General features: G+C 58.5%; 1 protein-coding gene across 1 annotated transcript; it reads left to right on the top strand.

The window, feature by feature from the left end:
• The first annotated feature begins 247 nt into the window (after positions 1–247).
• On the top strand, positions 248–12,380 carry LOC145715008 (testis-specific Y-encoded protein 1-like). The gene is made up of 6 exons (XM_081794595.1): positions 248–538; positions 10,156–10,359; positions 11,574–11,651; positions 11,808–11,919; positions 12,058–12,203; positions 12,309–12,380. The coding sequence occupies exons 1-6, from the start codon at positions 248–250 to the stop codon at positions 12,378–12,380; spliced, it is 903 nt and encodes a 300-aa protein (XP_081650721.1).
• Positions 12,381–14,561: the final 2,181 nt, after the last annotated feature.

The following is a 14,561-nucleotide window of genomic DNA, read 5'->3' as shown; positions in this document are numbered from 1 at the left end:
AAGGCCTCCGAGGCAGCATCGGCATAGCGATAGCCACCGCCGAGGCATCCTGGGTACAGCACCATGCGCATGCGCATGCGCATGCGCATGCGCCCCCTCGACCTTTGGGCTCTGGGAGGAAGGGGGAGCGAGTTGCCAGCCATTGCCCTCAGGGCTCCGCTCACTGGGTCTGGGGAGGGGGGCCGTGCTTTCACCTCCCGCTTCGTCGTCGGTAGGAGCCACAGTTGGTGTCTCGGGCCGGGGCCGCATGTTGCGCGACTCGTGTTTCCGAAACACTGGGGATGCCCGGAGGCCCCATGCCGCCTTCGACCGGGAACGGGGCGGTCGAGAGACGAGGGCCCGTGGGGACACTGGGTCTCCGGCAGGGCCGGAGGTGCCGCAGGCCGAAGGCTTGCAGGCCACAAGCGAACAGCCTGTGCAGGAAGGCCAGGCCCGACCCGAGAGGCAGGTGGGCGGCCCCAGCGAGATATCGGTGCCGCTGGTGCATGACATAGTGGCGGTGGAGGCGCTGTGGGGCCTGGCGGAGGAGGAGGTTGAGGTGGCGGCCGCGGAAGAGGACGCGCCTGGGGAAGAGGGGCATGAGCAGAGGAAGAAGGGGGAGGAGGACGAGGAGCAGGAGCCGGGGAAGGAGAAGGTCCATGTTCACGAGGAGGAGGACCTGAAGGGCGAGGGGGAGCAGCAGGACCAGAAGAGCAGAAGGAGGAGGAGGAGGAGGAAGAGGGGGAGAGGCAGCAGGAGTAAAAGATTAGAAGGAGGAGGAGCAGCAGAAGCCCAAGCAGAAGGAGGAAGAGCGGAAGGAGGAGGAGTTGGCGGAAATGAAAGGGGAGGAGCAGGAGCAGCAGGGTATACAAGCGGGCGCGGCGGCGGCGGCGGCGGCGGCGGCGGCGGCGGCGGCGGCGGCGGCGGCGGCGGCGGCCACGGCGCCGGCCGCGGCGGTGGCGGTGGAGGCATTGGCGGCGGCAGTGGCAGGGGAAGGGGACCAGGAGGAGGAGCAGGAGGAGGAAGGGAAGGCGTGCGAGCCATTAAAGGGAGAGCAGAATTGCAAACGGAGGAGGAAGAGGAGCAGGAGAAGGAAGCGCTGGAGGAGCAGCAGCAGGGCGAGGAGGAGGTGGAGGGCAAGGAGGACAAGGAGGAGCGGGAGGAGGAGGAACAGAAGCCGAGTGAGCAGGAAGGCCGATGGGTGGAAGAAGCCCAGGAGCTGCAGGTGAAGCAGGATAAGAAGGAGCAGGTAGAGTCAGGCCTCCGTCCTTGCCCTTCCCCACTGGAGGCTCTGGAGGCTCTGGAGGCCCTTCAGATAGAGCTACAGCCGGTGAATAAACAAGCCAGCCGGGAGCACGCTCGACTCAAACTCAGGATGTGGCAGAGGCGGCAGCGACATCTGCAGCAGAGAGGTGCCCTTATCCAGGGCATCCGTGGTTTCTGGGCCAAGGCTGTATCCTTCCTGCTGCTGGTGGAGGGTCCAGAGGGGGCTGGGCTTGCGCAAGAGGAAGGAAAGGGAGGTGACATTTAGAGGAACCCAGGACAGGGACTGGAGCTACGCCACGCTCCAGTGGCCGGGAACGTGCAAACGTGATCCCATCCGGTGGTCCTGGCTCTGCAATGAGTGTGGGAGGAGGGCAGTGCCGGGGTGGGGGAGGCATGTGTGCTTTACGTCGCACCTGGCACGGAAACAGCGCTGGGAGAGTGGGGAGTGGCGGTGGAGGTCCAGGCCAGGTCGGGGAAATGACCGAGGGCTTCTTCCCACACAAAGCCGCGTGGGGGCACGTTTCTGGGTCCCGCTAAGCATCTTGCTGCGGGGAAGGCGATGTGAATGCCCACTGGTCGGCGCGAGACCGGATGTGTGCTGTCTGGCTGTGTGGAAGTAAGCGTCCTCAGTGTCCTCACGAGCACACAAAGCTAGGCGTGGTTGCGGGCGTCTGGGCATGCACAGCCTCCTGTGCATGTCTAGCAGAGCCCTGCGCGATCCTGAGACCCCGTGGGCCTGGACGCAGCCTGCGGGGAGGGCTTGAGACCCTGGGGGAGGACGCCAGTCCCGGGGGGAGGACGCCTGGATGCTGTCCACACTGGTTCTCTGGTTCGAGCTCTCTCACGCCCAGCACCTGAAGGCTCTTTGACCTGCGGCAGTTTGTGAACCACCCTCAGATGTCAGCCCTGAGTAGTAAGCCCGATGAAAGCATGCTTCGCCACATGACCAATTTGAAGGTCGGCCTGGGAGTGGGAGGTGGTGTGGGTGGCTGGCTGTGTGGGGAGGGGAGGTGGTGGGGAGAAGTGATGTGTTCCTTCCTCAGGGGAGGGCGGGTCTCCTGGAACAAGATTTCACATTTCTGCCCCACTGTACCACGGCAGGTGGAGGAACACAAGTTTCCCAGGGAATGCCGGAAGATCCTGCTGTTTTTTGGCAAGAACTCCTACTTCCAGAATGAAGTCGTTACGAAGGAGTATGTCCTAGGCCTTGATGGTAAGTGTCCACTGACTGCATGGGCGGCAGTGGGTGGAGGGTTGAATGTGATAAGTTCTCTGGCGCCTTCTCACATACGCGTCTTCCTGCAGGGTATAGGGCGTCTCATTCCAGTCCCATCCAGTGGTACCCAAGGTACAGACAGGAGGCCTACAGACGCAGGCATGACAACAGCAGCCTCAACTTCTTCAACTGGTTCTCTGACCACAGCTTTGCCGGCTCTAGCAGGATTGCTGAGGTGGGGCCCTGTAACAAGGAAGGGAGGTGATTTTCATGGGTTCCCCCACTGCGTGGGATAGCTACCTGAGGCCTGGCCTGTCTCCCCTACCAGATAATCATAGAGGATCTTTGGCCCAACCCCCTGCCGTATTTCAAGATGAAGGAGGCCCCAGGAGAGAGAACTGAGAGGGAAAGAGGTGAGCAGCCAAGGGTGTGGGCACGGAAATGTGTGTCGTGGGGTCCAGGGCACAATTCTCTTCTGCATGGAGGCACCGAGACTCACAGCGGCACAGGAGGTGACCCCAGGTCAAAAGGGCATCAGCCTGAGACAGGGAGTCTTAAGAAGTAACGTGTCCCAGAGGCTTTGCCCCTTTGGGGAGCCTGAAGGTGGGAAGGGGGCTAGACAAAAAGAATGAGCAAAGCGGGACAACCAAAGCTGGCTCATCACATAGCACGGTGACAACTGTCATTCCCGGACCATGAACCCCACCCTCAGGCCTCCTACCACCATCCCACATGTTGTCTGGCTTCTGGATCCCCTTGTCAGCTTTGGCACAGCTTATCACACCCTCCCATCCTACTTTCCGTTTGGAAACATTCAAGCAACCTTACTCAGGGCCAAGATAAGACTCTCACCTGTCCTGTGTGTCTGTGTGTGTGTGTGTGTGTGTGTGTGTGTGTGTGTGTGTGTGTGTATGTGTCTGTCTGTGTGTACCCATATATCCCAGGGATATGCACGATCTTGAGAAGAGTATGAAGGAGCGTCGCACTTCATCGACCCCAGTGGAAACCCTTCCGATGCTCACCGATGGTCCACAAGATTCTCCTGGCCATGAAATAAGGACAAGGGTGGTGGTGACACGTGGCGCAGGGCGGGGGTCCAATACATTGGAAGAAATATAGAATGGGAGATAAACAGCATGAAGTGTTTGTGTGTGTCTTCCTCTCAGGTTCGCCCTGGGGCGTGTCCATGTATACATGCGGCTGTCCAGAGGTGTAAGTGTTCTGTGCCTGCACATTGGAGTTCCAAGGAAGGGCGGGACGTAGGACATTGTCCGTAGGGATGGGTCACACATTGGGATTGCATGTGAGGTCAGTAAGATTGAAGCAATGGGGACTTGGGTGAGGGAGGCCAGGGCACAAACCTGAGAGAAAGGCCAGTGCCCAGGTTCATAGCTTTCCTGTGAAAATGAGGAAATTCAAGGAAACGGAGAGGCCAGCACAGGCCAGGGATGTCCAATATTCAGGGTTTGGGCATGTCCATGATGGTGCCCCCAGAATCCCGCATGGGGACATCCTCAGTCATGTTGACTGAACCGCCACACAGGGAGGAATTCCCAGGGTTGATTACCCTCTGGTTTTCAGACGTCTACCAATGCAGACTGTCTTGTGGACAAGGTCAGGATCTCAGGACCAGCCACACATATTTGAGGGATTGTGAGCAGGTTGTAAGATTGGTGTCCAGGGGAAGGAACCGAGGGACCAGAGGCAGAGTGGGTGGGTAAGACCGAAGAAGTTCTGCTTCAGGTAGAGTTGACAGGGACAACATACACACTGCAGAGAAAACAGCCCACTACAGTCTCACGCAACTCCAAAATCACAGCCAACTTTGCTGGTTCCACTTCCTGAAGCTGAGCCTCCCAAACACCGCTTCACTTGTGTGAACTTTGCTGTTTCTGAAAAGACCTCTGGTTACGAATGGGTGGCCCAGATTGCAAGCCAACAGAGGGGAGGGTCACGGGGAGGTGGGGCTCTTCAAGGGCACGAACACGCCAGCCTCTCCCGTGTGCCCTCTGCCCTCTCATCATCAGCCGTGATGAGTCGGGTGATGCTCTTCCTCTGTGTCCACAGGCTTAAGCCGTGTGTCCAACACGCCATGTGAGACTTGTGAGAAGACTCCCAAGTGCAAACACCAGCAGGCGCTCAGGGAGGTCGCCTCGTCCCAGGCAGCCTGTGTTCCTTTGCCTGAGTGCCAGGACAAAGGCTGCCTCAGCCACATAGGGAACGATGGACTTGTGAGGCCTTAGCATTCTGTGCAGAGGTCCCCGGCAGGCCTGGGGCTTAGAAAGGACTGGGACGAGCCTCACCTGCGAAGACGTGAGTGCTGGGATACTCCTTACACAGCAGATGGCTGCTTGCCAGAGATGTCTGTGCTAGGGATGGGGCAAAAGCTCCACCGTGCGAGCAGTGCAGTAGACAGAGTTCAGCCTTGTCCATCGCAGGCTCTTCTGTATCCCCATGTACCACGGCCCCCAGCACAGCGTGCCTGACACTGACCTCCCGACACTAATATTCCTGTCTCCCAAGCTGCCCAAGCTCCCCAGGATCCCCACTGCACAGCTCTGCAGTACAAGAGCCTTCTCTGCAGTGGGTCTATTCCAGAGAAGGCGTGGGCAGTCCCAATGCATGGAGGCCTCTTGCCCCTATCATATGCAGACAACATGGTCAGCGGGGTGTCAGCACGCTGTGGAGTTGAGGATCTGTGCGACCAAGCCTTACCTCTTCCAGGGCAGAGGCTGTCGCACTCTCTAGAAGGGAAGGCAGGCCTTTCTCTCGCTGCTGTCTGCACGCTGGCTGGAGAGGCACGTCTTCTCAGCTGCTTGATGGGTAAATGTCAGGGTACCCTGGAAAAGCTCCCAGTGCTGACCCGAGTCTTTGGGTGTGAACATCCAAAGAAAGTATGGCCAGTGATTGTGCAGTGGGAATACGGCCTCAGTGGTCATGAGGCTGGGCCCTTTGGGGCATCTTTCTGCACAAGCAGGCCGTTACTTGATAGGTCTTGCCGAGCAGGAACACTTTACGGGACAGGTGAACACCGGGTCCCCCACATGTTAATATCTCCAGCCAATACCTCCTTAGGGGCCAGGGTGACGTTTGCGCCCGGCCTGTCCCAAAGACAAGGTACGGACAAAGTGTGGGTGTGGAATACACTCACGGCACCCAGAGCCAAACCCTCAAGTGTGGACACTTGAGGTCCGTGGGCAGAGGCCTCGGTGCTCTGTGTCCGAGGGATTACAGCCCTCATGCTGCACACCCGGCATCCCCGGGTGTCCTCCCGTATCCGCAGCTCTCCCCGGGGAGCCCTAGGGTCCAGGAGCTGCTAAACCCCCTGCACAACTGTATCTGCTGCCCAGCGGCCTCTTCCACCCCAACATCAGCGTGTGTGGGCTCCAGAGTGCTGTCCCTCGAGAGAGGACACCCTCAGCAATTCAGGAGCCTTCTGACTTCCATGTCTCTGAACCACGCGTGTCTCATTGGCCTGTCGGGATCGTCCCGTTGTTCTCTGTTCACAGGAAATGTCTCGCATTGCCTGTGCTCCTCTGTCTCCCTGAGTGAGCCCTGGCGTGTTTGTGTCTTTTCCTGGCTTTGCCTGTGCCGACACCTCTCTGGTGATGCCTCCTTGCCTGGCCTAAGTGGGCACAGCTGTACCCGTGTAACCGCCTTCGTCTCTGCACACCTGTGTGTTGGGTCAGCTGTGGCTCTGGTGGCCTGTCTTGTCTTTGGTGTATGCTTCTGCACTTGAGTGTGCTTCCCTCTGCATTCAAACCCTTTCTTCCACTGACAGATCCAATTGCTGTCCTGCTGTCAGGTGGAGGGGCTTCTGCGTGTTCTGTTCTATGTTCCAGGAGCCAGAAATCCTTCCGTGCCTGTAGGACCTTCGTCAGAGGATTGGCCATGCACTCACTGCCAGCCAGTTAATGTCCCCAAATGCAGCTGGCTTGCTGTGAGCATTCCGTCACACCTCTATTTTCTGTCCTTCTGTTTTCAAACCCTTTGCGCCCGAGGGGCTCAAACGTCACTGGCCTGCACGTTGCAGATGCAGGCGTAAATTGTGAAAAGCGGACCGGCAACGTTTTCCCACTTACTCTTTTGCCACGTGGCATGTTCCTGGCTGGGAGAGACTTCCCCCTGCCAGTGTGTGTCTCGTTTCCGTGTGCCTCCTGTGTGTTCTGGTCCCTAATTTGTCCATTACGTCCTACCTGGGAGTCTGATTCATGTCTGCAGGAACGAGGCTGACACCTTTGACTGCTGGGTTCTGAGCTCAGCTTAGTCCACCAGGACTAGTGCGTGCCTGAGGGACACAACGGGCAGTGACGGATGTGCCCGTATCCTTCACGTGCAAGCGCTCCGTCCAGCCACCTTCGCCGGGACATTTCTCAGCGACCCCTCTTTGTTTGTGGTGAGAGCACTTGCCTCTGAGAAATCTGACGAGGCGGTGAAGCATTGCTTACGGCTGCCCTGTGCAAGTTAGATCTCCAGAACTCATGCACATGGCATGACTGCATCTTCACACCCGAGCCCCGACACCTCCTCATCGCACCCTCCCCTGATTAGCACCACTCTACTCTCTGGTGGACTGCATGCCTTTAACTCCTTTAGTCTCCTCAGGAATCCATCAGGCAGGGCTCACCACCACTGTGCTTCTGTCAGGGGCTGGCTTCTTTCAGTGAGCCCAGTGCTTTCTGCACTGATGCTCAATGCACCCGCAGAAGGGTGAGCCACACTAAGCCCGGCGGCAAACCCTTTGGCCCTACATTTCCCACATGTGTGCCTGGTGGCAGAGGTGCACAAGGAGCCCGCCTGCATGCGTCTCCCAGGTCCTCCACAGGGTACAAAGTACCGCCTCAGGAGGCTGATCCGCATCACATGGGCATAGCTCTGCTTGCACGTGTTAGCCTTTCGTATCATACAGGCAGCCCAGACTTAGAAATCCTGCTACCTGCTTACAACGATCCAGCCCTCGTGCTTCTGCAGACGCTCTGTGTCTGTACAGACATTTGAGTCACGGTCTCGTGACCTTCCAATACAGCTTGATGGTCTGTCCTTAGCTTACAGCCTGGGATGCGGTTCTCACTCATTGTCCTCCCCTCGGGTGCGAGTTTCCTCCATCACTGTGGTGGAAGGTAACCTTTATCACCATACGTTGGCTTGAAATTACTGGGCGGATCACCTGTCTGCGTCCGGGGATCCGAAGGAGACCTTGGCTCTTTTGCTCACGGTCCACCCTTTCTCTGTGATGAGTCGCTTTGGATGAGAAGCTTGCCAGAGGCGAGGGGGCCTCAGAGTTGAGCACATTTCCTGGGCATCTGTGAGAACTTCGTTGGTTCCACTCGGAAAGCATTGACATTCATGGATGTGCAGCCTCTGCTTTTGCTTGAATTTGCCGAGCTTTGGGACGTGATTTCTTCCCGCATGTGCTGTGCCTAAATCTCTGCTGTGTCTTTCCGGCAGTCCCGTTTCCTGTCTCCTGCTGGTAAGTGCAGGGCTTCCAGCAGCCCTGTGGGGAACGGGTCCTTGTTTTCTTCCCTGCGGTGCCCTCTTCCTCACCCCGAATGACCTCATTGCAGCTTCCTTCTCGTTCAGCGATCGTTTCAGACTGCCCTTAAGGTCCAGGTGGGAGCGGTGCCTTTTGTGCTGAGGGCTGACCACTGTAGAGCATTCGTCTCTGTGCAAATTGCACAGGTGAATTTCACCAGGTGAAAGTGCACACTGCAGTTGCCCTGTCTTCAGAGTCAGCCCACCTGTCTCCGCCTCGGCTGCCCCTGCTCTCCTTCCTCCTACCCTCTCCTTACCTCCCCCTCCCTTGTCTTCTTCCTGTCCCTCCCTCCCACTTTCCTTCCAGCTCTCTTTGTCTTCGTCTCCCTCCTCTCCATCACTAATGCCTCCCCCTGTCTCCGCCTGTCTTCCTTGTAATAGGTGCCCCTCTGTCTCTTCTTGTCTTGCTCCTCCTCCCCGTCTCTCCCACCAATCTCCCCGGACTCTCCCTCTCCAGGCCGGTCTTCCCCTCCACTCGTCCTTCCTTCATCTGCTCTGCTTGCACGTGTCTCTCTCTCTCCCTCTATAGCTCTGTCTCTCTGTGTGTCTCTTTTTCGCTGTCTCTCTCAGTGGACCTTCTGTGTCTGGGTGCATGCTTCTTCAGAATTCTTGTTGGTGCCTGGGAAATGGGAAGGGAACTCGTCTGCTTTCGCGTGTACTAGTGAAAGCAGGCACAGGGCTTTCTCAGAGACAGACACAGACAAGTCTGCAATTCTCGGTGAAGGGCCCCTACGTGCCCTGCGTGGTTGGAGTCGTCCTCCTTTTAGTGGAAGGTTAGATTTCAGGACCGGAGCAAGCTGCTAAATCCTACTACTACCCCATCTCCCTGGCGCTCTGTACGGAGATCAGTAGGGCACCAGTGGCAGATGGTGCTCTGGGGGTTGTTCTTTGCTCTGAATTGCAGTGCAGTGAGGTCTACTGAGCTGTTTTCTTGCAAGGACATGGCGGTGGGGTGGGTCTAGGGTGGGTGTCACTGGTTCTGGGTGGGCACCCACCTTACCGCCGCCCTCAGCCTGACGGCCAAGGAGGAGATACCGTGCGGACGGCCATGTGGCCCCGGTAGGCGTGACACTAAGGACTTCTCCAGGCTTTGCCCCAGCTTCATGAAGAAGGGGCAAGGGACGGAGCAGGGAGTGGCTCACGGCGTGGACGATCCTGTGCTGAACGCTCTGGTGCCCGTAGTGAGGCCTCTGGGGAAAGGGTGTACAAGCGACCACACACTGCGCGATACCGGGGACCTCGCAAGTGAAGCCTGGAAGGTGACAGCGCTGAAGAGGACATGCGGCAAACGGGGGCCACGCTGGCACCTTGGCACTCGCTCCAGAGCCTGGACCGGTCATTGGCGCGCGCTTGCTGGCGGCCAGCACCCTGTCTTGCTGTCTTGCAACTGATTGCTCCCCGAACCTGGCCAGCTGGCCTGACCTGCCCTGGAACCACTTCGCCCCCAGGCCGCATGCGCACACTCTTCACTGCCTCTGTCTCGGCCCCTCCTCCACAGCAGCCACAGCCAATGCGGAGTCCTCAAATCCCAGAGCCTGTGCGCCTGCGCTCAACTTTGGCGGGCTGCGGCGGGAGGCTTCAGGGAGTTCATGGTCTTGCGGCCAAGGCTCCCCCCACCTGCTGCCGTTTCCTGTCCTTGTCCTGAGGCTGCCCTAGCTACACTGGGGCCGGGGCCGAGCGTCATGGCCAGCGTGTCGCGGTCCGGACAAAGCGGAGATTCCCGCCGACCCTGGGCCCTGATCGTCCCGGATGCGAAAGGTGGAGAGTCCCGGCCCCGCGGGAATGCAGGGGCGCTGGAGGGCGTGGGCTGGCCGCAGTCCCCAGGTTCAGGGGCGGCAAGCGCCCATCCTGTGCAGGAAGCCCAGGCCGGGTGTGAGATACAGGTGGCAAGCCCAGCGGAGGAATTGGTGCTGATATTGGATGACGGAATGGTGGCGGCTGAGGTGGTGATCGGGGAGGAGGAAGAGGACGGCGAGGCGACCAAGGATGAGGTGGCTGGAGAGGAGAATTCTGAGGAAGCCAAGCCAGAAGCAGAGGACATGCACGAGGAGGAGGAGGTGGAAGTTGAGAGACAGCAGCAGGAGGAGTTTCAGGAGCAAGAGGAGAAGCGCGAGGCAGATGCAGAGGCGGAGGAGGGGCCCCAGCTCTCCCAGCCGCTGCAGCAGCAAGAGCCAGCGCTGCGTCCTGCCTCAGCCCAGGACCCGCTGGCAGCACTGGAGCGTCTTCAGCTGGAGATCAGCGCTGGGAATGCCCAGGATTCCAGGGCCTTATGGCGGCTGAAGCGCAGGATTCTTCGGAGGCAGATTTCTTACCTGGATCACAGAAGGGCCATCATCAAGCACATCCCTGGCTTCTGGGCCCAGGCGGTATCCTTCCTTGTGCTGGTGGGTGATGGCGGGGGCTGTTGTGCAGGAGGGCTGGGCACTGAGAGCAGGGTGCCTCAGGGCGATGGCCCCCAGAGAGGAGAGCTGGGGAATGGTCCCTGGCCCTGGGTTGGTGTGGTCTGGGATCCAGTGTAAGGCCTTGGACAGGGGCGGTTGTTGGGGATGGGGGGACTTGGTGACTGGGTCTGTTTCCTCTAGGTCTCCGCCAACGTTGGCCTGCAGGCTGGTCTCAAATATTACTTGCAGACACGAGCCATGTGTCCCCATGCTACCAGAGCTAGGGTAGCACAAAGCAGCCTTCACTCAGAGCAGATAAGGCAAGGAAATATTTCGCTGCAAAATGGGAGAGTTACGCAGGCCGCACACCCACCTTCACATTCACAGGCTGTGCACGTTTCCTAGCAGTTCCTTCAAAAGAGAGCATTTCAGACACACACTCGTGACCTTTAGTGGAACCACGCCACGCCCCTTTGCCAGACAGTAGGACGACTGAGACCCACTCCGAATGGGGTACAAGCTGCCTCCTCAGACCCTGACACACACACACACACACACACACACACACACACACACACAGAGGATTCTCTCCTGGTATCTCCACCCCTGCTTCCCTCTCTGTCCTCAGGCTCCGGCTCGGTCCCACCCATGTCTTTCTCTCCGGACTGGCCGTGTCACTGTGTCTAATCCTTTTCCCTCCTCGGCCCTCCTCGTCCGTGCTTCTCGATCTCTTTCTCCCTCCCACACCCTCTGCTTGCAGCGTAAGTGTGCAGTCGGGTTCCTGTAAGCCATGTTATTCCATCTGGACTCAGGAGGCTGGTGACAACATAGGTCTTCACGGGAATATGCCAAGAAACCCAGCCGTGAGGAGGGGTCAGAGCACATGCCGACATCACAAGCTATGATGGGCTGCTGGCAGCCCACACAGGTCAGATATAGGAAGGAACTGTGAGGCGTGCAGGCAGTGGAGTCTCTCCCTGCTGTGTGCAGACAGCGTGGGAGGTACAGGAAGCCAACGGACTGCCCAGTGTCGATGGGGTCTGATGCATCTGCAGAGGCTGAGGAGTGTGGGGACTAGTGTTTCCTGGTCTTTCTGCACATGCCGTGATCTAGTCCCTTGCTCTTAGCCTGGGAGGGTTGGAGGGGGGCTGTGTCTGTTTCCACAGCATCTGAAGGCACAGCTCCTTGACACAGCACAGATTCTGAATCACCCCCAGTTGTCGGCCATGATCGGTGCCCAGGACAAAGACGTGCTCAGCTACGTGGTCGACTTGGAGGTGAGACCGGGGAGGCTGTGGCTGGGGGCCGTCCCGTCGGGGGTGGGATTTGGGCAGGAGAGGGTGAGGCAAAGGTGCTCACCCTCACAGCCAGGCAAGTAGCTCAGGACCCCGAGGGAGGACACTTGCCCCCTCCTGTCCCATTGCTCACGGCAGGTGGAAGAAGTGGGCCATCCCAAGTACCGCTGCAGAGTGATGTTTTTCTTTGGGGCCAACCCGTACTTCCGGAACCCAGTGATCATTAAGGAGTATCAGCTGAGCTTTGCTGGTAGGGTGTGGGTCCCATGATGGTGCGGGGCAGGGGGATGAGGAGCATGAATCAGGGGCAGGAGGGAGGGGGAGGGGGAGGGGCAGGTGGGTGGGGAGGAGGCCATCAGCTTGCTCCTCAAATCCTCTCTTCCTGCAGGCTACAGGACATCGCGTTCCACTCCAGTCCAGTGGTTCTGGGATGATGAACGTGGAGCTCCCAGTCGCAGGCATGACCCCACCAGCCTTAACTTGTTCAACTGGCTGTGTGAGCACAGCTGCCCAGGGGCGAACAGGATTGCCGAGGTGGGGCCCCTGAGGCCTTCGTCAGCAGTGGGGATGTGGGTGGCCCCCGGCCAGAGAGGAGAGTGGGCTATGCCCAATGTGGCGCCGGCCTGTGTCCTCTTCCAGATCATCATCGAGGACCTGTGGCCCAATCCCCTGCAGTACTACCTGAGGGAGGAAGGGACCAGAAGACAGTGATCTGACGTGCTCACGTGTCGGTGAGAACCCCAGTATGCGGTGTGTTGACCTGCGTGTTGTATGGGCAAGGGAACGTGGGCCACACATTGGCTTGGAAATGGAAGGTCCGCCGACACAGGGACACAGGTAGCATGGGGAGAGGGTGGGAGGATGACAGGGGACCTGCAGAGACTCAGCTGCAAACACACAGAGGGTCGAAGCCTGCAAACCAGATGCAGTCGTGCTGTGGGCTGGGGCTTTGGAGAGCAACTCGGGAGGAGCAGTGCTTCACCACAAATGCTCCCCGTGGATGTCCGCCCTGTCCCGGGCTTCCCCCTGCTCCTTCAGTCTGGATTTGCCTGCCAGTCTTTGGGTCAGGAGCTGCCGTGTCCCCAGGCGCCACTGTGGTGAGAATCTCGCACTTCCTTCCATGTGCCCCACCACGCCATGTCCTCCCGCACCCCGACAGCCATTCTTAGAACTGGTCCAAGGCCATTGGGGGCTGGAAATGAATCCCTGGGTGAGAAAGCAAGGGGGATCGCAAAAGGGCGAGGCACAAGAGTGACACCATCTGGGATGTATTTGCAAATATCCCGTATCATTCTTGGTGTCTGTTGCGTGGGGGCGCGTGTGTGCGCGTGTACGCAAATGTGTCTGCGTGTGCCCACATGCGTCAGGGGCTCTGCATCTGTGTGGGCGTGAATCGTGCAGAGCTTCTATCTTTGCCCATGCAGAAACAATGGAGGACGCCACCAGTGCTGGAAGAGATGGGTGGATGAGTCTCCTGTCTTCTACGTGCCCCGGAGAGAATTGAGGAAGAGATAACGTGTGGCAGCCTTGAAGAGTTTCCACGATGTTTATGTGGACACATACAGGAAGCTAAAAACCCTTCTGTTTTTGGTGTGTGTGTGTGTGTGTGTGTGTGTGTATGGGGACCTGAGGAGGGACGATGAGGAAGGGACCTGAGTGTGACTGTCCTGCCGCTGCCCGGGTGATTCTGTGTGTGCGGGAGAGGTGCAGTACTGGGGTGGGGCCGGTGTTGCCATGTGCACAGAGGCCTGCCTTCTTGGGCAGGAAGAGCCTGGAAGGAGGAGGAGGAAGAGACAGACCTGTTATTTGGAGACTTGTTGTATAGGCCAGAGCCGAAAGGCAGGGAAGGGGATTGCACAGTGGGACCAAATTGGTCCATTGGGTCCTGGTACAGTGTGGCCAGGACTCGGGGGGTTTCAGCCAGGACCCTTGATCCCAGAGGGGTGCTGTGTCCTTGGTGAGATAGTATCCAGTCAGCAAAGCCTCCAGTCAGGATCAGAGCTAAGACCACATGTCCCCGGACAACTCAGGAGCAGGCAGGCTTCTCATAGTCGATGCCAGTATACCTTGCTGCTGCCTCCCACACCCGGGGCTCCTTTGACCCCGAGCCCTGTCCTCAGACAGTGGCTCAGGATGGGAGATGTGTCAGGGGGAGGGGCAGGTGTGGGTTGTGGGCAGCAGCGAGGCTTATGAGTGGGAATTCATGGAGAGAGTACGCACGAGGGCAGAGATCCAGCGTGAGTTCGTGCGAGTGTGTGTGGGCGTCTGTGGCAAACTGGGCCTGAGATCCGTGGTGGTGCCGGCAGTGTGAGCGTGCATATGTTTGTGCGATTGCGTAGCGGTGTGTCTCTGTCTGTGCAGGAGTGGGTGGTTAGGCCACTGGAGAGACAAGGAGAGACACAGCGGTCTGTGTGAATGAGGTGCTTATGTGGGACGGTCAGGTGCCAGAATACAAGAGTGCAGTCCCTTCCCTCCTGAGTCCTGATGGTAATCGCTGGGATGGGTGCAATCGTTGCTGTGCCAGGGGGCTCAAGTCAGGATGCAAAAGGGAGATTGGTGCAAGGTCAAGAGGGGGGCCGAGGGGAGGAAAGCCTGTGTCCAGTGGCCAGTGGACCACTTGTGAGTGAGTGTGCTTGCGTGTGTGTTAGTGTGTGTCTATGTGGGAGTGAGTGTGTGTGTGTGTGTGTGTGTGTGTGTGTGTGTGTGTGTGTGAGTGGCTCTGGTGGGCCGACAGTAGCAAATACGTAGGGGCTACATGGTGTGCCCAGGCTTTGTGCACAGGGTAGCTAGGGAACCCAACCTGTCAGGCTACGTGGTGTGCAGAGGGCGTAGGTATTTCCCTGGAGGGAGCCGTCTAGCAAAAATCTCTGCTCTTGGCAGACGAGCCACGTT

The sequence above is a fragment of the Panthera onca genome, chromosome Y, assembly GCF_046562875.1.
Source record: "Panthera onca isolate mPanOnc1 chromosome Y, mPanOnc1 haplotype 2, whole genome shotgun sequence".
NCBI classification, from domain to species: Eukaryota; Metazoa; Chordata; class Mammalia; order Carnivora; family Felidae; genus Panthera; species Panthera onca.
The sequence above is the reverse complement of the archived record's forward strand: the minus strand, read 5'-3'. Positions and strand labels throughout refer to the sequence as shown.